The following is a 26,413-nucleotide window of genomic DNA, read 5'->3' as shown; positions in this document are numbered from 1 at the left end:
ATTCATAATAAACAAAAATCAAATATCAAATTCAAGTCGCATTCTCATAAATCAATTTAATATTTTGTTACATACCAACTGTAGCAGAAGTCTTTATCCTTTTACTTGTTGAGTGTGAGGACGATGGTCCCCCAACATCTGCATTTGGGAATTATTGATTTAAAAAATAGATAATACCCAAAAAATTGATCAAAATCATACTTCAATAAACTATATAACTTTCTGAATTATATGTTTTCCAGAAGCATTTAAATACATTAAAAACATAATATTATAATGAATACAGATCATATTAAACTAAATAAACTACAATTTTACTTTAATATACTCCAATATGAAGAATTATCCAATAAATTAGAAATTAAGCTGAACAAAGTATATAACCTACTAAATAAACTATAACATCAACATAGAACTATGATATTCATAAATCAAATTTCAATTACTAATATCATTTCCATGTAAGTATATTCCAGAAGCATTCCAATTCCAATTCCCATAAATAAAATCGCATTCATGATAAACAAAAATCAAATATCAATTTCAAGTCGCATTCTCATAATTCAATTTAATATTTTGTTACACACCAACTGTAGCAGAAGTCTTCCTTCTTTTACTTTTTGATGGTGGGGACGATGGTCTCTCAACTATGTTGCACAGGTGCGAGGGGGCGGGTGCGGGAGCGTGCGGGGATACAGATTTTCAAAAATTATAGGGTGCGATTCGTGAAGGATAAGTATGTTATATTTATATATATTTTATTATATGTGACCAATCAAATTGAAAAAAGAAAAGAACATTTATAAATTAAATATTGTATTGCAAATATAAGTTAAAGTAAAAGTTTCAATAATAAAGTTCTTCAAAAATTGCAAAAGAGCCCAAAAATAATGAAAAAAATTGCATTGCAAATATAAGTCAGAGTAAAAATTTCAATAAATTGCATGTAAAAGTTTCAAATTGCATGCAAATATAACTCAAAAATTACAAAAGAGCCCAAAAATAATTGAAAAAATTGCAAAAGAGCCCAAAACGCACCCTATTCGTAGGTGCACGCACGATGCACCCGATTTGCGAATCCCTTTTTTTTTTGGAGGATTCGCAACCTGGCGAATCCCGTGCGAATCCCACGCGAATCGCACCTGCACCCGCACCTTGCGCGTATCCGATACTGCATTGTGCTATTTTTTTAAGAATCCGTGCATCATAGTCTCTCAACATCTGCATTTTGGAATTATTGGTTTAAAAAACAGATAGTACCCAAAAATAGAAAAAAATCATACTTCAATAAACTTACCTGAGCATTGTACCTTCTTACCCTTGCCAGTCATTTCTCCTAGGATCGAAACATTAAAAAAAAATAAAAATCAATCCCCTGAATTTTTTTCGAACAAATAGCAAAAAGTATGGAATCTTAAGGGGGACCATTTCTACATATAATAAGTCACGAAAAGTACACAAATCTATGAATATTCAAAGTCAAATGATTTTGTAATGACCAAATCGAATAAACTCTTGGTTAAAAAAACCTAGCCAGTAACGTAAATTAAATCGGAAGTCTACATCATTATTCGTTAAAGAAACAAAATTTCCGATTTTAAAATCACAAATCTTCAACTAATCTTAAAGAATGTGTCGTTGTTTTCGAAAGAGTGAAATTTGAAACACGTAACTAGTTATTATTATTCACTAAATAAAAGCTTCGAGACTCACCTTCTTATATAGTTTCATCGCCGGGATAAACAGCAATCGATTCTCCGTTCAAGCTTCTGCGAAAATCGCCTCTGCACTATAGATTGGATGGAGTCGCCGCTTCGTATCACTAGGGTTTCAGTCGTGGGGTTGTTGGGGTAGTAAATCCCTTAATTACCGCGTAGTTATTTTAGGCGGTTATTCAGTGAAATTTCAATCTCAAAATTACCCCTCAGCGTGTATTAAATTGATTATCCAACTCTTTTTTGTTATTTTCTAATTAATTTGACCGCTTATTATGTTGAATAGCAGTCGTTGATTTTGACTAGATGAATGGACTAGATCTTTTTTTTATTCTCTAATCTAAGGGCCTTCTCTATAGATACTCACCATATATATAGGGATGAGATCAAGTGAGAACTACATATTTTTGTGAGAATGGGGAACCAATCACAGCCCTTTATTTGAACATGAACAACAATTGTTCCACATTAAGTCATGAACATCGATGTTCATGTGCTTATGTTAATGTATTTTATGTATTTGTTCATGTATTTTATGCATTTGTTCATCAGTTCGCACATGAACAATCGTTGTTCATGTCCAAATAAAGGTTGTGATTGGTTTCCCATTCTCACAAAAAGATGTAGTTCTCACTTGATCCCGTATATATATAGGGAGAGGTTCAAGAAATAACCGCTAAATAAAAAAAGAACGGAGAATCATTTTCAGTCATTCGATCATCAAAATCTACGGTGGTTGCATCATCTTGTTGGATGAATGCAGAACTTGAGTTCGAATCTTGAAGGGAGCAATTTTTTTATTTTTTTAGTGCATTAATTTTAACAACAAATGTATTATAATTTTTACAGTGAATACATTAGATTTGATGATTATCACGCTCTCATAAATAATATATTTCTCTCCAGAATCACATATATAGGGTTCGTCGAATATTTATTGTTTTGTGTAGAGAATTATATAGAATCGCAAACTCATTATAGCTCGCTAGTGGAGAATCTCTCTTTTTTTCCAAGCACCTAAGTATCTGCTTCTTTTCTCTTTTATTTTTTAAAAAAAAACACCTTTATTAACTTCACCTTTTATTTTCAAGCAATTTCTAATATTTAACCAATTAAATCACAATTTCCGGATTTTGCTACTCCTTAGTTACTACTAAAATTTAAATAAACCAATGAGATTTATAAAAATGATACTCCCTCCGTCCCACCATTTTAGTCCCCTCCCACTTTTCACACATATTAAGAAAATGTATTTAATTTTTATATTTTTATCTTTTATATCCTTATTTATTATTTTCACACATCCTTTTCACATTTAAGTGAAGCATTAAATAAGGTTAATTTAGTAAAAATAATATTTTTATATAGTATTAATTAGAAAAGTGGACTATCTTTTTGGGACATCTCAAAATGGAATAAGGGACTAAAATGGTGGGACGGACGGGAGTAAAAGAAAAGAACAATTGAGGAGTAACAGCTGCTACTGTGCTAGTAATTGCTCACACTGCCCAAAGTAGAGAACTGAAAATAATTGTTTTGAAAGGGGAAGAAAAGAAAAAAAAACACGCACCAAAATTGTGAAAACAATCGGTGCAAGTAGGCTGGAATTCGAGGCTGGTTTCTCTCCATCTTCTTGTTTTCGGTGATCTTTCATTTTTTTTTCTTTTTTGTGCATCTTCTCGCGTTGAAGGGTTTTTTTATGTTGGTGTTGCATGTTTCCGCTTGAAAATTTTCGAAAGGATTGTGTTAGAAATGTGCGTTTACGGAATGGCAATGCATGTGGCATTCTTTGCTTCTGTTGCACGAGGATGATGCAAATGTGACCTATTTTTGTTATTGTTGTTAAAATTCTTGGCGACTTTTGGTTTTGGTATATTTTCGGGATGGTTTGTGCGACTGGGCGTAGCTTTGTTTGAAATATAAACTTTGCGTGGTTCTGGAATTTTCGGTGCTCATGTTAATAAAAATCATCACAAAAACCTGTATCTTCCTCATTATCTGTAAAAAATAGGAATTCACATAATTCCTCTATTTTTTTGCTACTTCTGTGAAATGGGAAGTGGGTGGGAGGGGTATTTGATGGAGTCCTGTTGCTGATTTCTTTGCCCCTTTCAACTTTGATTATCTTGCTTTGGTGATGGAGCATGAACACACATTTCCCATTCCGCACCCTGTTTATACCAAATAGGGGACAAAAAACTTGAGTCTGATATTTGATTTGTTCATCTGATTCTCATACAGATGGATGGGTGGGATTTTATAGAAGAAGCAGGACCTAGCACTAGCAGCATCAAGGAGAAGTTTTCTAATGGCTCGAGACAAATGGAATTTGATGATGATATAGACTTCAACTATTCTGATTCTGAAGATGAGTTGGACTGTGCCCTGCAAGAAGTGGATAAAGGCTTCTTGAAAGGTTTCTGTAAGAAGGCTTCAACAGCGTTTTTTGAGCAATATGGTTTAATTAGCCACCAGATCAATTCTTACAATGACTTTGTTAAGTATGGGATCCAACAAGTCTTTGACTCTGTTGGGGAGATTATGATTGAACCTGGATATGATCCTTCGAAAAGGGGAGATGGTGAGTGGAGGCGTGCAACTCTCAAGTTTGGAAAAGTTACACTTGACCGCCCAACATTCTGGACTGGTGAAAAATTTTCATTGGCTGACGGTGCTAAAGAGTATTTGGAGCTTTTGCCCAGGCATGCTCATCTTCAAAACATGACCTATTCATCCAGGATCAAAGTTCAGACTCATCTTCAGGTAAGAGGTGGTCTGTTTCTTCTTCATTGTAGTATAATCCTCTGTGGTTGTGTAGATCAGTTGAAATATGTTTTATCTTGTTGTTGTCTTATTTAAGTACTGATTCTCCACTCAATGTGGCTAGTGCTGTTCTTTCAGATTTCAATCTGTTCTGATAATCTCAACATTTCAGGTGTACACAGAAGGTCTCTCCAGAAGTGATAAATTCAAAACTGGTGTAGATAAAGTTGTTGAGAAGACAATGTTGAATGAGTATCAGACTGATGTTAACTTTGGGAGACTTCCTGTCATGGTGAAATCGGACTTGTGCTGGATGAGTAGACATGAGCCTAATGGTGAAGAAAAAAGAGATTGTGAATTTGATCAAGGAGGTTATTTTGTTATCAAGGGTGCTGAGAAGGTAAGACTTATAAGGCCCCGCTGTTTCATTAATTTATTAGTCGGGAATTGGGATAGTGAGTAGAAAGTATTGAAATATGATTTTTTGTATTGCTTAATCTTATTGTTTCCGTCCGTCTCTTATTCTAACTGATGGCAAACTTTAATAATAACTTGGAAATTCCTTTTTTGTCACTTAATATGCCAATGATTTGGTTGATCTTAGTTGCCTAAGTTGTTGGCATAATATTCTACTACACTCTACTCTATTATAAAAAGACCTTATACATTTTAAGTCGTACCAAGGTCTTTCTATTTTCTGTTGGCTTAAAGTTACTTCAAACAATTGATTAATTGTGTCTTCAACTATTGGTGTAGACGTTCATTGCTCAGGAGCAAATATGCCTTAAAAGGCTGTGGGTGGCTAAAGATCCTACCTGGACCATTGCATATCGTCCAGTCTCAAAAAGGAAACGAGTGTATGTAAAGTTAGTTCCAAAAGTGGAGCATTTGATAGCTGGAGACAAGATCCTTACTGCCTACTTCTATGTCACGGAGGTTCCTGTCTGGCTTCTGTTCTTTGCTTTGGATGTTCAAAATGATAGAGACGTGGTCGAGCTGATTGGTCTGGACACTGACGAGGACTCTGCAATCTCAAATACTCTCGTGCCGTCGATATATGATGCTGATAAGAAATTTGACGGTTTCCGTAAGGCAGGCAGTGCAAGAGAGCATATCAAGAAACTAATGCAGGAATGCAACTTTCCACCTACAGAAACAGTGGATCATTTAATCGATACCTACTTCTTTCCCAATCTTAGTAGCCGGCGGCAGAAGGCTGCTTTTCTTGCATATATGGTCAAGTGCTTGCTGGAGGCTTACAGAGGGCGCCGCAAAGTTGACAACAGAGATGATCTTAGAAACAAAAGGGTGGAGTTGGCAGGTGAACTGCTAGAACGAGAGTTAAGGGTTCATATTAAACATGCGGAGAGGCGAATGGTTAAAGCCATACAGAGAGACCTTTACAAAGATAGGGAGGTGCAGACCATCGACCACTACTTGGATGCCTCAATCATCACTAATGGTCTTTCCAGGGCCTTCTCAACTGGAGCTTGGGTGCACCCTTACAAGAGAATGGAAAGAATTTCTGGTGTAGTTGCTAATCTCAGACGGACAAATCCATTGCAGGCAGTATGTGATATGAGGAAAACTCGGCAGCAGGTCTCATACACAGGCAGGGTTGGTGATGCTAGATACCCGTAAGTGAAATGCTGATATCATTTTCTCTTTAAGGCCGAATCTTACCAACTCTAATATGCTAACTGGACCTGTTTTGAGTCATATCTTGAAGATAGGTGATTTATCATTTATGTGAATATATTGCAAGTGGTGATACTTGGTTTTATTTTATTATAAGGTCCATGTATATTTTTGGTATAAGAATCAGTATCTTATGATTGTCAAAATGGTTATTGCAGGCATCCATCTCATTGGGGTAAGGTCTGCTTTCTCTCTACACCAGATGGAGAAAATTGTGGTCTGGTTAAGAATCTGGCTAGCCTGGGTCTCGTCAGTACTAATATCCTGGAACATGAAGGCATTCTTAAAAAATTTTATGAGTGTGGAATGGAGAATTTGGTTGATGATGGTTCTTGTTTACTTGATGGAAAGCACAAAGTTTTTCTGGATGGAGATTGGGTTGGAGTGTGCAAAGATTCTTCATCATTTGTTGCTAAGCTGAGACGCAAGCGTCGCAAAATGGAAGTACCTCATCAGGTTATCTTAAACTCATATAATCTTCTCTGCTAGCATTTATGTGGTTAATGATATATCTTGACTTGTATCATGTCCCAAAATCATAGTAGGTTTCATCATGCTGGAAGGCCAGAATAAGTCTAGACTTGCTTTCTTTGGCTTATGGTTTTCAAATATGTTGATCTTTTTTATTTATCATGTTAATCTCACTTAATTCCTCATACTTTTTGATCTGTAGTGTTGTCTAATCTGCATCTGTCTCTTACTCTCTTATGATACACTTTTGTCTACTTTAGATATGCTTGAAAGCATTGTGATTCTATCTTGAGATGATTCTCTCTTTGTAATCTGAAGCATCCTGCATCCACGTTCACCCCCGGACAATAAGTTAGCTCAAAACATAATGATAACATTTCTTGATGTATTATTGTTACTTTATTAAAGGTTTCCGAGTTGTGGAAGTCTATAGGTTTCAACATGGCACATCTTTCACAGTACTGTTAGCTTGCGCTTTCTAGCAATTCCCTTCTAAATAGGGACATGTGTCTGTATTACGTTATTTCTTTTGTGTACTAATTTTTTTTTTCCTGTTGCAGATTGAGATCAAAAGAGACAAACATCAGGGTGAAGTGCGTATATTTGCTGATGCTGGAAGGATACTGCGCCCTCTCTTTGTAGTCCAGAACTTGAAGAAGATAAAAGACTTGAAAGGAGATTTTTTGTTTCAATCTCTACTGGATAATGGCGTAGTCGAGTTCATAGGACCTGAAGAGGAAGAAGATTGTCAAACTGCATGGGGGATTGACTACCTGTTCACTGCCGAACTAGATAACCCCCCTGTGAAGTATACCCACTGTGAGTTTGATAGTTCATTCCTGCTTGGTATAAGCTGTGGGATAATCCCTTTTGCCAACCATGATCACGCTAGGAGAGTCCTTTACCAGTCTGCTAAGCACTCCCAGCAAGCCATAGGGTATTCAACCACCAATCCTAGCATTAGAGTTGATACAAACTCCCATCAGCTATACTATCCCCAGAGGTCTCTTTTCCGAACTATGCTTTCAGATTGCCTTGGGAAGTCGAGGTATTCTGGACACCACAAAGGAATGATGCCACGGCCTGACTTCTTCAATGGCCAGTGTGCTATTGTGGCTGTCAATGTCCATCTTGGGTACAATCAAGAAGACTCCCTTGTGATGAACCGTGCTTCTTTAGAGCGTGGCATGTTCAGAACTGAACATGTAAGGAGTTATAAGGCTGAAGTTGAAAATTCAGAAGCGGTGGGGAAAAGGCCCAAGACTGATGAGCTTGTTACTTTCGGGAAGCTGCAAAGCAAGATTGGGCGTGTTGACAGTCTTGATGATGATGGCTTTCCCTTTATTGGAGCAAATCTCCAAACTGGTGACATAGTCATTGGTAAGCATGCTGCTTCTGGGGTTGATCATAGCATCAAGCTCAAGCATACTGAAAGGGGCATGGTTCAAAAGGTTGTGCTGTCAGCCAATGATGAAGGAAAAAACTTTGCAGTTGTATCTTTGAGACAGGTAAATTTATATTTTAGAACTTTATTCTCTCTCTTTCTAAAAAAAAAGTAATAAAAAAAGAAGCAGAGGACAAAATAAAAAAGGGCTTTAGATCTGTCCATCAGTTATGACTTGTGGGGAATGTAATTACCGTCCATGTACTTGCTTAAACTGGCATAAAAAAACGTTTGCTTCTCTGCACACAATTTCTGCTAGTTCACACTTAGCTTGAAATCTACTCCTTGTAACTGTGTTTTCTCCTGGTGTTAGTTAATGTGATTTCCCTTGACTTTCTTGCTATCTGGATATTCTTTGTTTGCTTCTATTGCTGATCCTCTGGCTTCATACTATGGAATATGTATTCGTACAAACATTGGAATTATCTACCTAAAAAGTTTCCTTTGACAAATTCTATGGTGGGGTCACAAAGTGAATGGCTCTTTGAGATTTGTATATTATGACCCTGTTAGTCTTTAGAAGCTGGCTCCTTTTGGGAGCATAATATAGAAATCTTGGCTTCAGTAACTCATGAAATTAGATGCTAAATAGATTGATACACTTTCCAGCTCAGAAGGTACATTGAAATTAAAGTATGTTCAGATGCATGTGACTGTTTTAAGGGACTACTAGTGCTGTTTATGTTGTGATATAGAATGCATGTTTGTGGTCGAGCCGACTAAGACCAAATCTCTTATGCACTGTACGTTAAGTTTCTTAATTTTCACATGTCTTATGCTGGGTACACTTGTGGCTCTGCCCAGGTTCGGGCTCCATGCCTGGGGGACAAGTTTTCAAGCATGCACGGGCAGAAGGGTGTTCTGGGGTTTCTGGAGTCTCAGGAGAACTTTCCTTTTACCAGAAAAGGAATAGTTCCAGATATTGTAATAAACCCACATGCATTTCCTTCACGTCAAACACCCGGACAACTTTTGGAGGCTGCCCTAGGCAAAGGGATTGCACTTGGAGGTGGACTAAAATATGCAACCCCATTTTCTACTCCATCTGTTGAAGATATAACAGCCCAACTTCACAGGTATTTGTCTATCAATTAATGGTGGAGATTTTTAATTTTTGACTTCATAATAGATTCTTTGGTCAAGTGTTGGAAATGAAAGTGGAACTACTAGTGGGCTTGAAAAACCTTTAAATGTTGTCCTAATTCTTATTTATGAATATAATTTTATCCGACTCCCATTTTTAGCGTTTCATCGTTGGTAATTGAATACATCATCTTAGGGCGAAAAAGTTATGCTGATTAGTTAGGACTGCTGTTCAAAAAGTTAATTATTTAGTGATTCATTATAAGTAATTCAGATTTCTATTAGTCTTCTCTTTTCCATTTTCTAGAACAGCATTGATAGATAGTAAGTCGATTGTAGATTCACTCCCAACCTCCCCTGGCACTAAATTAGTGGAATTATGAAGATTTACTTCCCTTAAATCATAATCAGACAGCTTAATAAAAGATTTCTATATTGAATTGCCTTTCCCTTGATATCTGTTTTGGCTTCTTCTCTCATAGAACAAAAGGTCGATCCGTTTACAGTGCTGTAACTTATCTATATTCTGCAACTTATATGACTGTGGCGTTCTGTCAGGCTCGGATATTCCAGATGGGGAGGGGAAAGAGTTTATGATGGTCGCACGGGTGAAAAGGTCGAGTCTCTCATCTTTATGGGGCCAACATTCTACCAGCGTCTCACGCATATGGCTGAGGACAAAGTGAAGTTCAGAAATACAGGACCGGTCCACCCTCTTACTCGTCAGCCCGTGGCTGACAGGAAACGCTTTGGGGGAATCAAATTTGGTGAGATGGAGCGAGATTGCCTTATAGCCCATGGTGCAGCAGCCAACCTGCACGAGCGTCTGTTCACCCTCAGTGATTCGTCTCAGATGCACATATGCAGGAAGTGCAAGAACGTGGCCAATGTGATCCAGCGATCGGTGCTTGGTGGTCGGAAGGTCCGTGGTCCATACTGTCGATTCTGCGAGTCCGTGGAAGGTGTGGTGAGGGTGAATGTGCCTTATGGGGCTAAGTTGCTCTGCCAGGAACTCTTCAGCATGGGGATTTCACTCAAGTTTGAGACTGAATTGTGCTGATTCTGTGTAATGATTGTGATTATGAATTCCTTTCTTCAGATAACTATGCTTTTTAGTTCTTAGCTATGCATGTTGATAGATGTATGTAAGCATTTCTAACTTAATTGCAACTGCTAGTATCTTTTGATATGGTCATTTGTCTTTTTTAGCTTCATGTGTCTTTTTCTTCTTCCCAAATATGTTAAAATGATTTCAAAGTCATGGCTGCAGTTTATTTGTAGCTGTGGAAAACTGTGATTTCTTTTGCCAAAGAAATTCAACTTTAGAATCAGAAATTGCTGAATTTTTCTCAGCTAAATCATCACCAATATTTGATGCTACGTTGAGGGTAATGCACTAATGCTTCTATTTCCTTGACACGATGACACTAATAACATCATATCGAATTATGGGCACTTGAAAAATGATGTGAAACGTCGAAGTAAGATTTCAAACCCATTCTAATATCGGAATCAAAATATACTATTTGAAATTAAATTTATGAAGGAAGAAATATTTAGAAATTTTCCTAGCGTACGTACAATCCTACGAGTATGAGAGATTAATGTGTTTTCTTTTCGAAATAGAAGATTTATTGGATTTCGATATCCGTGTATCACGGGTTATCAATGCACATTCACACACACACACATGTATATGTGTGTGTATATATGTTGGACAAGTAAGCAAAAATGATAGGACATGCAAAGTGGAAATTGATTATTTAAATTAATTTTCGGCTCTTGCCAACAATAATGTCATTTGTATGAGAAACAAGAAAGAAATAAGCAATCAATGGGGAATTCTTCTTCATCAATCACAGAGGGATCCATCCACGATTTCGTCGTCAAGGTTCGTTTCTATCATCCAATCTTGATATATAATCTCCTATTATACGTATGTTTTTGATACGTAAAAGTTGGTGTGGTTTTTCTGATTATGTGGCAGGACACCAAAGATCAAGATGTGAGCCTCGATATATTTAAGGGGAAGGTGTTGCTTGTTGTCAATGTCGCCTCGCAATGGTGCTGTCAATGTCCCCTTCTCTTTCTCTCTCTTTTTTTTGTGACTGTGTGTGTTTTTTTGTGACTTTGTTCTTGATTGGATGAAACAGTGGCTACACAAACTCGAATTACACAGAGTTATCTGAGCTCTATGCTCAATTCAAGGACAAGGGTATGTTAATCTAGTTACCTCATAATAATCTGATTCTTTTTGTGTTTACATTGATTCAGAAATGGGATTTTATAATTTCTAGGTTTCGAGATATTAGCATTTCCATGCAACCAGTTCTTGAAGCAGGAACCTGGATCAAGCCAAGAAGCAGAGCAATTTGCATGCACAAGATTCAACGCTGAGTTTCCCATCTTTCACAAGGTCACCTAAAATCTACAACACCAAGTTTGCAATATAATTGTTTATGTGTGTGTATTGACAATTGTGTTATGTCTCATAATTAAGGTGAAAGTGAACGGACCAAATGCAGCACCAGTTTATAAGTTCCTGAAATCAAATAAAAAAGGACATTGTGGGAGTAGCATCAAATGGAATTTCACCAAGTTTCTGGTTGACAGAGATGGACATGTCATCAAACGTTATGGAACATCCACCTCCCCATTGGCTATAGCAGTCTCTTTCTCACACACACCTCTCATTTCTCATACACACCTATTCATATATTCACACTGCCAGTTTATGTGTTGCATTGCAGGGTGACATAAAAAAGGCTTTGGAATTGGAAGAGACCTAAAAGGAGTTGCTGAATTTGACACACTACAAGTGTACCATTTTTCATTTTGCATTTCTTCATCTTTTTTCTACTGTGATAATATATAAATATATGAATTTTGTTCTTTGTTTGCTAGTTAATACAATTAGTTTTACTCATTATATTTATTTAATTAAAATGGTAAAAAAATACATATTTTCAGAAAGAAAAATCACAAATTATTTTTGTGTCAAGACTGGTCTGATAATGACTTTTGGGTAGTAGGTCTCACCTTTAGTCTATTAGAAATGGTTAGTTTAGATTCACATTTTTATTAGACTAACGAGAAGAGTTGATAAGGATGGTTTTATGTAATGGGCCTTGACATGACATGACGATCTTATTGGGTTAAGATCTTGATTTGTGAGGCTAAGATGGCAAGTTGGGCCTGATGGCCATGTGCTTGGCTCTTGAAGACAAGGCTGATTTAATAATGTGCAGGGTGACGTGGCAATGGATTGAGATGGTAGTCCTCATTATACGGGATTTGGACGATAGCGGCCTACTCGTGTAAGGCTGCTATCGTGTAAGCCGATGCAGCCCTCACTTACACGAGGGCTACACGTTCTATCGTGTAGCCTGAACGACCGTTGAAAAAGGCGCGTGTTTTACACGCGCCTTTTAAAAAAATAAAAAATTCGAATTTTGAATATCGTACACGCGCCTTTTAAAAAAAATATAAAATTCGAATTTTGAATATCATGGCCTCGATTTGCGTGATTTTTTGACTATTTTTTTATTCTAATTTTAATCTTCTTTTTCTTCTCTTTTTCTTCTTCTTCTTCTTCTTCCTCATTTTTTTCCTTCACCTTCTTCATCTTCCTCGCTTCTTCCTTTCTTCCTCTCTCTACACCCTTCATGGATCCACACAACCCAAATTACTATGACCTAAATTGGTGCCCCGATCTATTCGACAACTATCATCCCGATTTGTCAGGATGTAACTTGGGGGATGCTCCTCCATCCGGCGAGGAGATGCCTTCGGCAGCCCATAGTGCCGCCAAACCGAAGAAAGGTAGTCGGAGAAAGGAAGTCGCCCACAAGATCCGGCATGACAGGCAGGCGCCGGTGGCGGAGGCGGAGGAAAGACTGTCCGTCATACCTACACCCTTGAGGAGACGGACATCATCGTCCAAATTTGGATGGAGGAGACAAACGACGCCATCCGTAGGATAAATCAAAAGGGGTACGAATACTGGAAGAGGATTGTCGCCCGTGTCAACCCCCTCATCGGTGCCAACCTCAAACACCGCCAGATTCAAGGGCACTGGACCCGAGTGGCCCAAGAGGTGCAGCTCTGGGAGAGTATTTGGGTGGAGACGTGCACCCGGTGGCCTTTCGGCATTATGACGATATGCTCCGGGACAAGGCCCAAATCCTCTTCAGAAGTCGGAGCGCAACTAACGCCTCCTTCAACTACTGGAACGCGTGGAAAATTCTCCGGCACAATCACAAGTCCATGTCGATGTACCTCGAGGGAGACGTGCATTCCTCCAAGAGGAGAAAGACTACAGAGGAGGGCGCCTTCACCACCTCGGCGTCGGGCGAGGAGATCTCGTCTGCCCGATCGATTGGGAACAAGGCGGCGGCGAGGGCGGCGAAAGCGAAGGGGAAGGGGAAGGCGGCAAGCTCCGAGCAATCATCGGAGTACAAAGAGGCATTGGAGCGGTCCGACCACAACTTGAAAAAAATCACCGCCGAGTATGCCAAAAAGAACGAGCTCAAGGAGAGCGAGCTCGATATGCAACTCCTCAGTTTGGATACGACGCATATGAGCGATGCACAAAGGATGGCCCACGAGCACATGGTCCAAGAAATGCTCAAGCGTCGTGGACTTATCTAGACTAGGATTTTAATTTATGTAATTTTAATTATGTTTTTAATTTTTTTATGTAATTTTTAAGTTTTTTATTTTAATGAAATTTTAATTATTAGTAAAATGTGTTATTTAAATTTGAGCAATTAAATTTAAGTGAAAAGCATAAAAATCAAAACTAAAAAAATCGTGTAGGCTATCATGTAACCCCAATGCAGCCTCTTTACACAATGTGGTCCCCCTCTCATCAAGTAAGCTATCATGTAGGCTATCATTTAACCTCAATGCGGATGCTCATGTTAGAAGACATTTGGATTGAAGTAGAGTATGGAAAGTTCCGCTAGATTAGGGTTTTTGTCTTTATATATATATATATATAGACGCTCCAATGAGACCCCTTATTTTTCGTGAGACACTGAGTACAATGAATAAGACGTATATACTGATGAACAAGGGCCACAAGGCAGTATATACTGATGAATAACGAAATTTAAAAAAATTATAATGAATAAGACATATAAACTGATGAACAAGACAATATATACCGATAAACAATGAAGTATATATTGATAAATATCAAAATTTAAAATATTTCACTCCCTCCAGGATTCGAACCCTGAGAAAAAAAAATTCTCCCTCTAGATACAATATCAGACATAGGATTGATGAAATAAACGCACGAGATCGTGTCACAGGTCTCACTGGGTCTCATTGGAGCGTTCCCCTTAGGGGTGTGCATTCGGTTATATGGTTCGATTTTTGTTAAAACCAAACGAAACCATATTTTTATTCGGTTTGAAAAAAAAGACCGAACCGAACCGAATTAACCAAAATTTTTATAATTAAAACCGAACCGAAACGAAAAATCGAATTAATCCGAAAAAATTGAAAAAATAAAAAAATTAAAAAAAAACCCTGAAAAAAGTTCCAAAAAAACCCAAAAAAAAAACTATAAAAATTTTAAAAATATTAAATGTTAGATATTATAAAATTAAAATATTATATTATATTATATATATATATATATAGGGAATAGATCATATAGATCCACCCCCTTATCCTAGTATATAGTATATAGCGCTCCTCCACACACTGCTGCCAGGAGCGCGCCACATGTCAACAGCCTCCCAAGGCCTTCCAATGCTTTCTAAAGCCAAAAACACGGAGGGGTAAAATGGTCATTTTGAATTTTTTTTTATTATTATTTATAAATATTCAAACCCTGTATATTGTATCAGTAAACCCTGCATATTGCAAAATTGAAAAATGCATATTATAAAACAGAATATGCATCTGGTTTAAATGAAGCGTGAAAAAAACAAAAAAATAAACTTTTCGATAAAAAAAAAATAAGAAAAAAAATGAGTGGGGGTGGGGGGGGGTTGATCGGAGGTGGGGTGGGGGTGTGGGGTGGTTGGTGGGGTTGGCATTTTTGTCTGTAAAGTTATGCATGTTTTTGTGTAATAATATGCATGAAAAATATGTCAGTTTATATATATATAAAAGTTCTTTTTTTAAAAATATTCAAAAATTATATTTTGATTTTACCCCTCGGCATATTTTGCCTTAGAAGGCCTTGGAAGCTCCTTGCCACATGTCACTCCCTTAGTGTTCCACATGAAGAAGGGTTCCATGGTTAGCTTCTATTGAGATTTTAAATATTTTGAGATAAATGAACATAGCAATAAATTCTTTGAACGTAACCAATATAACTGATAAACATATGAATCTATTTAATTTATTAAAAAATACGCCACTTGCAGGGATTGAACCCCACACCAATGTGGGTTCATAAAAATTAAATTGACAAGTTCATCAAAATGTACTTATATGTTCATTTATCTCAAAATCTCAAAATATTTAGAAATCTCAATTGAACCAATTCCTATATATGTATATAAGGAGAATGTCAAATGAGAATGGACAAATGTGGTGAGAATGGAGAATTAATTAGATAAAATTTTTGCTCCCTTCACGATTCGAACCCAGGTAAAAAATTCATGCAATATTACACTGCAACTTATGTAATATTATATATTGACTTATGCAATCATTCTCATTTCTCACGAAAGATAGCATTCTCAGTATAACCCACATGTGTGTGTATATATATATATATATATATATATATATAGGGTTGGGATCTATGAAGAAGTAACTATATTTCGTTCTGAATAAGTCAATAAATTTACCGAATAAATCACGCGACCGCACGAATAGTTATTTTACTGAATAAACACGTACATTTTTCGTTCATGCGCTCGTGTGATTTATTCAGTAAATGTATTGCGTTATTCAGCCTTCGTTGTTTCCTTCTACATTTAGCATTCTTTATTGATCTCTTCCCTATATATATATGTGGGGGGGGGTATGTGGGCCGGGCAAAAATAGAGTGTGACACTCTCATACATAGAATCGAAAAAAGAAAAAAATAGAAAAGAATTCGGCAATGTTGAAGAGGAAAGCCAACGTTGGCATCAAAGTCCCAAACCCTGTGGCTGACGCAGGAAATTGCAAATTGCAAACCAACGCTAAAAAAAAAAAATCTCTAATGAAGCAAATGATGCGAAAATTACTTATAAATCGTGAAAGTGGGCCAACATTGGCCAGGGAGCTATGAGTCCCAAAAAAGGGGAAAAGTCGAAAAAAAGCCAATGTTGACGAAAATTTCGATAAATTGCCTAAGGATGCCAATGTTGGCGAAAAATTCGGTAAAACGTTTAGCGAAGCCAACACTGACTAAAGAGTTGGGAATTGGCGTTGGATGGGAAGCCCAAAATTACGAAAAGGGCCAGCGTTGGCTAAGAATGCAAAAATTATCGAGAATTATTAAATAAAGTAGCGTCGACAGCGTCAACAACGTCAGCCAAGGAGTAGGGTGTATACCCATAGTCCACAATTTATAAATTCAAAATTGCTGCTTAGCAAGTCAAGGGAAAACAAAGGCAAAATTGCTTCTTAGCAAGTCAAGGGAAAAGCAAACATCAAGGGAAGATCAGAGGAATCATTTTAACCGTAAGCCACGAAAGTTGGTTGCACCCCCAGGGTCTTCCATGCTCCGTGCAGGGGGTTACTGTTGAACCGTAAGCCACGAAAGTTGGTTGCACCCCCAGGGTCTTCCATGCTCCGTGCTGGGTGTTACTGTTCAATCGTAAGCCGCGAAAGTTGGTTGCACCCCCAGGGTCTTCCATGCTCCGCGCAGAGTGTTACTGTTCAATCGTAAGCCGCGAAAGTTGGTTGCACCCCCAGGGTCTTCCATGCTCCGCGCAGAGGGTTACTGTTCAATCGTAAGCCGCGAAAGTTGGTTGCACCCCCCGGGTCTTTCATGCTCCGCGCAGAGGGTCTGTTCAATCGTAAGCCGCGAAAGTTGGTTGCACCCCCCGGGTCTTCCATGCTCCGCGCAGAGGGTTACTGTTCAATCGTAAGCCGCGAAAGTTGGTTGCACCCCCAGGGTCTTCCATGCTCCGCGCAGAGGGTCTGTTCAATCGTAAGCCGCGAAAGTTGGTTGCACCCCCCGGGTCTTCCATGCTCCGCGCAGAGGGTTACTATTCAATCGTAAGCCGCGAAAGTTGGTTGCACCCCCAGGGTCTTCCATGCTCCGTGCTGAGTGTTACTGTTCAATCGTAAGCCGCGAAAGTTGGTTGCACCCCCAGGGTCTTCCATGCTCCGCGCAGAGGGTTACTGTTCAATCGTAAGCCGCGAAAGTTGGTTGCACCCCCCGGGTCTTCCATGCTCCGCGCAGAGGGTTTGTTCAATCGTAAGCCGCGAAAGTTGGTTGCACCCCCCGGGTCTTCCATGCTCCGCGCAGAGGGTTACTGTTTAATCGTAAGCCGCGAAAGTTGGTTGTACCCCCTGGGTCTTCCATGCTCCGCGCAGAGTGTTCCAGCTAACGAGAAGGGAAGCAACAGAGGGAAGCAGCGAGAAGAAACAGCAAAGGGAAGCAGCGTGGGAAAGCAGCAAAGGAAAGCATCAAAAGGAGCAGCGAAGGGATGGTCCAGAGGGAAGAGTCAGAGAAACCCTCAAAGCAGGAGTCAGAGAAACCCTCCAAGCAGGAGTCAGAGAAACCCTCAAAGCAGGAGTCAGAGAAATCCTCCAAGCAGGAGTCAGAGAAATCCCGGAGGGAGGAGTCAGAGAAACAGCCAGATAGCGGAGACCGAGCAACCACAGAGGGGCGAACCAGAAACATTCTCGAAAGGGGAAATCAGAAGAATCACTCAGAAGGATCATTCAAAAGCATCAAACGGAAAGCATAGCCAGGGAAGCTGCTCAAAGGAAAGTCGACCAGAGGAATCACAAACACCTCAACACAAAAAACAAAAATTCTACCCTACTCAACAAAACATACATCACAGCTCAAGATCCTGGAATGCAAGTTCACATCGACTACAACAAACAACAAAACAACATGAAGAACGAATAAAGGCAGAGCTAGCACAGAAATTAAAAGAAGAGACAAGTTATGAGGGAATTTCATTTATAATGCCAAAACGGCAGATTATACATCAAGAGCCAAAATAAGTACTAAATGTTTACATGCCAGAAATTACAAAAAAAAATTGAGTAAATCAGAAGAAGGGATAGCAGGGCAGTCAGGAGGGAGGAGCAGGGACAACTGAATCTGGAGCAGGGACAGGAGAGTCCGGAGCAGGGGTAGAGGGGACCGGAGCAGGGACAACAACTGCAGGGGCTTGGCCAGAGGACCCTCCTGCCTCAAGCACGGGCAATGTGTCGGAGTCCTTCACCTTGGGGATACGTGCTTCCACGTCTAGCAAACGCAATGCCTCTTGCACATATTTTGTTTCATCTTGGTACAGGGCAAGGAGTTGATCCACCGCGGCAGAGGAAGAAACATGATCTTCAAAGGCTGAGGCCTGAAAGCCGGAAGGCAGGGGAGGCTCCATGCTGAATTGGGAAAACCCCAAGGAATTGCCATCAGCCGAACCCCGCAGCTGGTGCACGAAGCCCACCAAAGAGTTGCAGAAGGGAGGCCGGTATACCGGAGCAGCAGGCACCGATGCAGAGCCGACCCCAAAAGCAAAATAGGGAAGGGCCTTCTCTAAAACCGGATACCACCACTCCGGCTTCTTTGGGGACTCGGCAGTGATCCCCAGCAGCCGGTTCAGATCTTCATCCTTGATGTTGTCCATCAAGGCCGTCATGTCCAGGGCTGCGATCTGCTCCGGGGACGCGCCCACCATCTCCAACGCCTTCACAACAGTCTTTTTTATTACATAGGCGAAGATGGACCCGAAGCCTTCCAGGTAATCTGGAGTCCGCTGAAAGGCCGCCAAAGTACCCTCCAGCATCATACCCAGGAAATGTTGGCCTTGAAGAGACAGGAAGAACTCCAGACGCTGATCCCGGTCCCCCAAAACGTAGCCCCGATTCTGAGCACTGGTGCAGGCCCTCTTCCAGCCACGCTTGGCCTCCTTGTATTCCTCATCATACCTCGCCTTGAACTTGACGAGGCTTTCATGGCCTTCTTTCTTGGCTCTCGCCAGTTCGGAGGCCAAGGAGGCCTTCTCCACCTCCGCCTGAGCTAGTTGGACACGCAGCTCGGCCACGTCCGCCTCTGCCTTGTTGTACCTCTCCACGGTACCAGCGACCTCCTCGTCGCGTTCTGCCGTCCGCCGCTTCTCAGCCTCCAAATCCTTTTCCAGTGCACCATAGTCGTCGATGCACTGGATCACCTCCCCGACCTGGGACTCCAACTGCAGAGAAAGGAGGGGAAAATGTCAGGGCAGAGAAACTGAGAGGTTAGTAATAAAATCATTCAAACATGTTAAATAACGCAGGGCACCTGAAGCACCAAACGGCTGAGTGAGTTAGCCAACACAGCCTTTTTTATCTTCTGCGTGGCCTCCTTATCCTTGGGGTGGATGTGGGAGAGCAGGGTGTGGACAAAATCACGCCCCTTTAGGGACGAGATCGGCCTGGAGCCTGAGGCCTCTGACTTCCCTGCAGGCAAGGCCAATGCCTTGCCCCCTTCAGCATCCACGGAGGTCGCCTCCGCTTCACCTGCCGACCCAGCCTCGGGGTCCACAAATTTGCTGCCCTTCTGCAAGCTTTCCTTGCGCCGTTTCTCTGCAAGGGCCAGCGTGGCGGCCTTTCTTTTCATTTGGATTAAATGGGAATCGGGAGTGGGGATGTTGTGGAGTACTTGGGAGAGGGGCACATCGTCCTCAACATCCACCACTTGAATGGCGGATTGCCCTCTGGTCTGGCCAGAGCCAGAGCCCCCTGACCTCTGGCTATCCGGGCTGAACATGGTCAGCACCTCCATATTCTTCCCCTTGCCAGGGGGGAAGCGCTGCGCTGGAGTGGTCTCCCCGGGGACAATAGGTATAAGCTGGGAGATGTCTACCCCGGGGTCCACGGGCTGCCCAGAGCCCTGCCCCTCTTCGCCAGAGGGACGGTCGGCTGCGAGATCGGCTCTGCACTTGCTTCTCTACGACATCCCTGCAAACAAATATGGCTTTATCAACAAAGGCAAGGTAATAAATAATTTTTACATATTTACTAACACCTAATTTTACCTATAGATCCAGGAGGAAACAGGGAAAACAGGCCGGTGGCAGCTAGGGCCGAGTTATCTTCAGTTAATTGCTTACAGGGGAAAAGAGCATCTTTATTGAGGGAATTAAGGAAATCTATTATACTCAAGTTGACAGCGGAAGGCTTCCCCATAGCAGGAGGCTTGTAGGCAGTCCGAGATTCATGCCATTGTAGCTCTTGGACATCGTATTGATGCCAAGAGCCCTGGTTGATTTTCACATAGCAATACAATGATATGAAGCCTTTATCGTGAGAGTTGAGGGAGCTAAGGAAGGTGGTGGGGTAGGTCTTGCGGGCGGCAAAACTGTATAAGGGGTGACCCTGCCACCTAATGGTTTGGGTCTGAAGAAACAATTCAGCAGTGTCTTGGACACCGTGGGCCGTGCAAAGAATATGAAATGCAAATAACCTCCGAAGAGCGGAGGGGGCCACTTGGAAAAAAGGGATGCAAAAATGGTTGCAGACTCGTAATAGTAGGGGAGGAGGTGGAAGCCTAAGGCTAGCATCCACCTGGGCTTGGAAGAGGGGGATTTTATTCATGTTGAGTTTGGTAAAGGGCGTCGAAGCCTTGGAATAAGGCTCGAGGGTCAAGCCTTCTGGGCACTTACATCTTTCGAATATTTTCTGCATCGCCGCCACACTCAGGCGGGATGGAGGAATGGTCTTGGGGGATTTTGGAGCGGAAGGTTGAGGCTCGGATGAGGCTGGGGAATCCTGGGGGGAACCAGGGTTGGAAGGAGATGGAGAGTTAGTCAGAGAAGCTACAGGAGAGGGAGAGGGGGAAGGGGAGAAGTTAGGCTGGGCATCGGAGGTAGAGGCCATAATCGTAAAAGCTTGGAAAAAAAAACAACAAATGTTAGGGTTCCATGCTCAATCAGAACACCAATAATTCCAGAAAACACTATACACTAAAAACAAGTATCGGGGAAGGAGGATACGCGATTTACCTAAGGCAAGAATTGGAGCGGAAAGGTCGCAAGGAACACGCCGGAACAGGGAGAGGATCGCCGAAAATCGAGAGAAAAATCGCGAAGAGTAAAAAGGGAGAAGATGAATAGTGGAGAGTAAAAGTTTGAACCGCCTAAGTATAACATACGCGGGCAACTACCAACACGCGGGATGAATGACACGTGGCATCGGGGAAACAATCAACGGTCGAGGATTCCTACGGAGAGATGAAAAGACGCAAAGGTTAAAAAGTAACCTCGAAAAATAGAAAAGTACACTGTAAAAAGGGCGGGCATTTAATGCGGATGACGTCAGCCACGCGGGCGAACACTCTGACTAGGTTACTCTGCTCCAGAGCGAACTAGTCAGACCAGAGGGGGGAGTAATTGATGAGGAGTAATATGTGCAGAGCAGAGAAATGATATAAGCCAGAGGAGTGATAAACACTCATTTTGCATGGTTTTTATGGTTTATATTCTGTAGTTTAAGTCGATTTTACACCCGTTTCATTATAGTTTGGAGTTCATTTACTATTATTTCGTGATTTCACGGTTGGGTGTAGTTTTGACTGTTTGGATACAGAATTGAGTGATATTGGAGCATGGAGTGTAAGGAACATGTTGAAGAGAAGAGTTTTGAGAGAATCGAGCCCAAAAATCGAGAAAAGACGAAGATTCTGGAGTCGGGACGAAAAAGGAGAAGTTCGGAGGTCAAAGGGCGTTGACCGCCGAATTTGGGCATAAAAAGGAACAAAAACGACGACCAGAACGGCGATCGCCGGCCAGGTCGCCGAAAACCCTGATCAGAATTTGGTCTGGAGCTGGAAAAACGGCGGTCGCCGTTTTCATGAAGAAAATCACCTGAATTCGGCGACCAGTTCGGCGATCGCCGAACGGGTCGCCGTTTTTAGGCGTGTTTTCGTTTTCTCCACGTTTTTACGATTTTTCAAGTTATTTTCGGTTTAGAACTTGGTTTTTCACCCTAAGACTATAAATAGGTCCTCTTTTGACCTATCTAGGGTTCCCAACATTCATATTTCAGTTTTATAGATTTAGAATATTTTAGCTTTCCAGTTTTCAAGGCTTGGATCAAGATTGAAGATTCAAGCCGCTACAATCGTTTTAATTCGGTTTTTATACAATTTGTTTTTACAATTGCGTTCAATTTAATTATGTTTATGTTTGATTTTATTATGCCTGGCTAGTTCTTTTAATCTGAACCTAGGGTTTGTATATAGCTGATTGATTATGTATTTTTTATTTATTGATATCAATTTGCCCTCCAACTTGTGATTCATGATTCCTGGTGCCTGTTCTCTTGTGAATTATCTGATCAATGATTTACATGTCTAGCTGTTCAGTTTGAGTCTTGAATGCGATAATTGTTCAGCCGATTCAGGAATGCATGATATAGTTATAGCCTTGAGTCTTGAATGCGATAGGTGAAGCTATAGGAAGCTATTCTTTATGTGCTATTTGGAGTTAATTTATTCCTTGGAGTCTTGAATGTGAAAAGGGATTAATTAATCTACGTTCATAGGTGGTCGTTAGAGACGCTTGTGAATAATATAGTGATCTTTCATCAGGGTTGGATTAAAATTTGTAATTGAATCAATAGGTTGAATGCATGTAGTTGATTGGTGAAAATACATCCCTAGGGTCAGAGCTTTCCTTATATTTGAGTTAATTATCATAGTTTACATGCTCTTTAGTTTTTATTTAGTTAATCTTAGTTCGTAATTCACCTTCATAATTGTTTTACATGCATACTGTTAGAGTCTGTTTAGGAAATAGATATAGTAATTTCGTTTTACAGTCTCTGTGGATACGATACTCTGCTTGCTGTTTTCGTACTACAATTACACTGTTTAGTTGCAGTTATTGTTGCTATAAAAATAGTGATCACTCTGACTAGGTTACTCTGCTCCAGAGCGAACTAGTTAGACCAGAGGGGGGAGTAATTGATGAGGAGTAATATGTGCAGAGCAGAGAAATGGTATAAGCCAGATGAGCGGGCTTCATCAGAGAAACGGGCTCCCGCAGAAAAGTCAGAGGGATGGGCCTTATCAGAGGAACGACCTACACCAGAGAAGCCATTCTCGCCAGAGCAACGGTCTTCGCCAGAGGAACCACCAGAAGAGCGGGAAAATCTCCCGCCTGAGGGCAATTTTACTATTATGCCCCTAACCACGCAAGGCGCATGCTCCGGCAATGAAGTTACCATTTTACCCTTTACGTGTAATCTATAAATAGCTACCAACGTGTGCCTTGTAAATCTACGCTATCTTTACTTGCAATACGACAACAATCGGCTTTTGTGCTCTCAACCTTACTTACTTCTCTCTTTCGTTTCCAAAGCAACACTAGGTATAATTCGAAGTTCTACAATAATTCATCGATTAAATCCGTATCCATTCAATCATGTTTCACCAGATATATATATATATATATATATATATGTATATATATAGCTATTGATAAGGCTTATAAATAAATATATCTATCCAATAATTATATTTAGTAGAAGTAATGAACTAACAGATTTTCTAAAAAATTATTGTAAGAAATAATAGAATTAAATAGACTAAATTGTTAATTGAAAAATTAAATATAATAAATATATATTATATTTATATTTTTTATTTTATCAAATAAAATAATAATGCATACAATGTACGCTCTTTCTGGTAGTACAAAATAAAAGACAACAACCCTAAAACTTTAAAATCGTTGCGCCGTTGAATCTTTTTTTTTTTAAATAGCGTTGCACATTCTTCTTCACACGATATGCCTTCCTCCTCTGAATAGAAGAGTAATTTTCTATTGTGCCGACACAAAAAAAAAGTACAAAAAAAACTTATTTGTGTATATAAAACTTGTTAACCTCTATTTCTTGCAAGTTCATTAATTAGTTTTCGATCTACCTCGTGTTGCTGCCAAAAAACCTTCATCCCTTACAAAGTTACATTGGGAACCTCTCGATGGACTTGAGCCATTTAGTTTGCCTATCGTGAAGTAATTTTTGACACATACTTGAAAGGTACGTGAATTTCTTTTTACCAAATGTAGTTTCAACACATTGATGGTAAATCTACTTGAAGATTAACAAAAAAAAATCTATTACTTGTAGTGCGAATAAGAAATGCAACGATAATTTATATAGCAAATAAGAAATGCAAGAAAAACACAGTTTGTGTAGCAAATAAAAAATGCAAGAACTCAAGAAGAATATTGCCAATTCAATCAAAAGATGAAAAAAATGACCTTGTTTATGGAGTATAAATAGAGAAATGAATATAATGTTTGTGAATTCTAGTAAAGTGCAGAAACATTGGGAATACATCAAGAGAATTCGAAGAGACAATTGGGGATATATCAAATTAAAAGAAGACAAAGAAAAAAGTTGGAAGAGGCAGTGAAAAGACATAGAAGAAGTTGAAGAGACAGAGAATTTAGGCGGGAAATTTTGGCTTCACAACTTTGTTTTAGTAGAGAGTTGGTCTTATGTGAGGTTAACCTCATACTATGAGACGGGTTGGGGCGTGGGTATACGGGCTGGGCATGTGGGTATGCGGGCTGGGGGTACGGGAACATATACGTGCCCAACTTTTGTGTATAATTGGGTCCTAGTGTTTATACACTTAAGAATATTTTGGGTTAATTAATTGTAAATTCATAGAGTTTTTTTATTTATTTTTTTTTCGTTTCATTTCTTAGTGTTTTATTTATATTTCTATTTCAGTTTTTTTATCTTTTTTTTTCTGATTTTTTTACAATGTTTTTTAATTTTATTTTGTTTGTTTGTTTTTTTTAAATTCATTTTTAAATTAATTATTGCCATAAAGAAAAGTAATGTTTTTGAAGCATTACTTTTCATCATATCAATATATAGTTACTTTATTGTACGACAATGATTACTTGAATAATTACTTAATTATTTTTTTTATATATTATTTATTTCCATGTTATTCAAAGTAATTATTATTATAATGAAAAGTAATTATTGACATGAAGAAATGTGATATTTTTGAAACATTACTTTTCATCATACCAACAATTACTTTTTCTTACGACAATGATTATTTGACCAAATATATAAAAATATAAGTTCTAATGAGTAAGAATAACATTACTTTTATACATATAAATGATTACTTTTTCTTACAATAATAATTATTTGATCAAATAACTAAAAGTACAAATTCTCATGAATAAAAGTAACAATTATTGTGAACAAATGAAATAATTTAAAAATATTACATTTCCTTTAACAATAATTACTTTTTATTACGACAATAATTACTTAACCAAATAGCTAAGAATAAAAGTTATATCGAGGAAAATTACCATTATTTTTCTTCACATCATTTATTACTTTTATTTAGAAAAATAATTACTTGAGCAAATAATTAAAAGCAAAAGATCTTATGAATAAAAATAAACATTATTGTGAAGAAATGTAATATTTTCAAAACATTACCTTTCATCATATCAATGGTTCCTTTTTGTTATGACAATTTTTACTTGATTAAATAACTAAAAATATAAATTCGAATGAGTAAAAATAAGCACTACTTTTATTCATATCAACAATTACTTTTTTTTTTACTATAATAATTACTTAATCAAATAATTGAAAGTACAAGTTCTAATAAATAAAAGTAACAATTATCATAAACAAATGTAATAATTTTGAAACATTTGTTCATAATAATTGTTATTTTTACTCACGATAACTTATACTTTTAGTTATTTGCTCAAATAATTATTGACGTCAGAAAAAGTAATTATTGTTATGAAGAAATGTAATATTTTAAAAGTATTACATTTTTCACAAAAATATTTAAAAAAATTAAAAGAAGAATAATAAATAAAAAACAAACAAAAAATAAAGAAAATACTGAAAGGAAAAAAAAACCAAAATATATAAAAAAATGCATAAGAAAAACAGTAAAATAATGAACCAAAAGAATAAAAAAAAGAAAATGTATAAAAAAATGCAAAAAAAAAACAAAAAACAGGAAAAGAAAAAAAAACGTAAAAAGAAAAGAAACAAAATCAGCAAAATAAAACCTAAAAGAGAAGGGGGTATAAAATGGGGGTGAAGAGTTTTG

At 38.8% G+C, this 26,413-nt stretch overlaps 2 protein-coding genes across 4 annotated transcripts; both read left to right on the top strand.

The window, feature by feature from the left end:
* Positions 1-3,157: 3,157 nt before the first annotated feature.
* On the top strand, positions 3,158-10,382 carry LOC130999066 (DNA-directed RNA polymerases IV and V subunit 2-like). Of its 2 annotated transcripts, none has more exons than XM_057924548.1 (8): positions 3,158-3,357; positions 3,957-4,478; positions 4,651-4,878; positions 5,235-6,115; positions 6,335-6,632; positions 7,208-8,155; positions 8,896-9,167; positions 9,733-10,382. In XM_057924548.1, exons 2-8 carry the CDS (start codon positions 3,957-3,959, stop codon positions 10,232-10,234), a joined length of 3,651 nt encoding a protein of 1,216 aa, XP_057780531.1. In that variant the 5' UTR covers positions 3,158-3,357; the 3' UTR covers positions 10,235-10,382. The 2 variants fall into 2 exon arrangements, with proteins under 2 accessions (XP_057780531.1, XP_057780524.1); XM_057924541.1 differs by having other exon boundaries at positions 3,173-3,328.
* Positions 10,383-10,899: 517 nt separating this feature from the next.
* Positions 10,900-12,103, top strand: LOC130999055 (probable glutathione peroxidase 5). Of its 2 annotated transcripts, XM_057924528.1 has the most exons (6): positions 10,900-11,065; positions 11,162-11,238; positions 11,328-11,389; positions 11,472-11,590; positions 11,675-11,842; positions 11,925-12,103. In XM_057924528.1, exons 1-6 carry the CDS (start codon positions 11,009-11,011, stop codon positions 11,961-11,963), a joined length of 522 nt encoding a protein of 173 aa, XP_057780511.1. In that variant the 5' UTR covers positions 10,900-11,008; the 3' UTR covers positions 11,964-12,103. The 2 variants fall into 2 exon arrangements, with proteins under 2 accessions (XP_057780511.1, XP_057780502.1); XM_057924519.1 differs by having other exon boundaries at positions 11,675-12,103.
* Positions 12,104-26,413: the final 14,310 nt, after the last annotated feature.

This window comes from Salvia miltiorrhiza, chromosome 1 (genome assembly GCF_028751815.1).
Source record: "Salvia miltiorrhiza cultivar Shanhuang (shh) chromosome 1, IMPLAD_Smil_shh, whole genome shotgun sequence".
Classification (NCBI taxonomy): domain Eukaryota; kingdom Viridiplantae; phylum Streptophyta; class Magnoliopsida; order Lamiales; family Lamiaceae; genus Salvia; species Salvia miltiorrhiza.
This window is presented reverse-complemented; position numbering and strand designations above follow the sequence as displayed.

Excerpts from the sequence above, each read along its gene's own strand:
- LOC130999066 (XM_057924548.1), top strand. The coding sequence starts at position 3,957 with ATGGATGGGTGGGATTTTATAGAAGAAGCAGGACCTAGCACTAGCAGC. Across the intron at positions 6,116-6,334 it reads GTTGGTGATGCTAGATACCC|GCATCCATCTCATTGGGGTA; the intron begins GTAAGTGAAATG and ends TGGTTATTGCAG. Across the intron at positions 8,156-8,895 it reads CAGTTGTATCTTTGAGACAG|GTTCGGGCTCCATGCCTGGG; the intron begins GTAAATTTATAT and ends GGCTCTGCCCAG.
- LOC130999055 (XM_057924519.1), top strand. The coding sequence starts at position 11,009 with ATGGGGAATTCTTCTTCATCAATCACAGAGGGATCCATCCACGATTTC. Across the intron at positions 11,239-11,327 it reads GTCAATGTCGCCTCGCAATG|TGGCTACACAAACTCGAATT; the intron begins GTGCTGTCAATG and ends TGGATGAAACAG. Across the intron at positions 11,591-11,674 it reads AGTTTCCCATCTTTCACAAG|GTGAAAGTGAACGGACCAAA; the intron begins GTCACCTAAAAT and ends CTCATAATTAAG.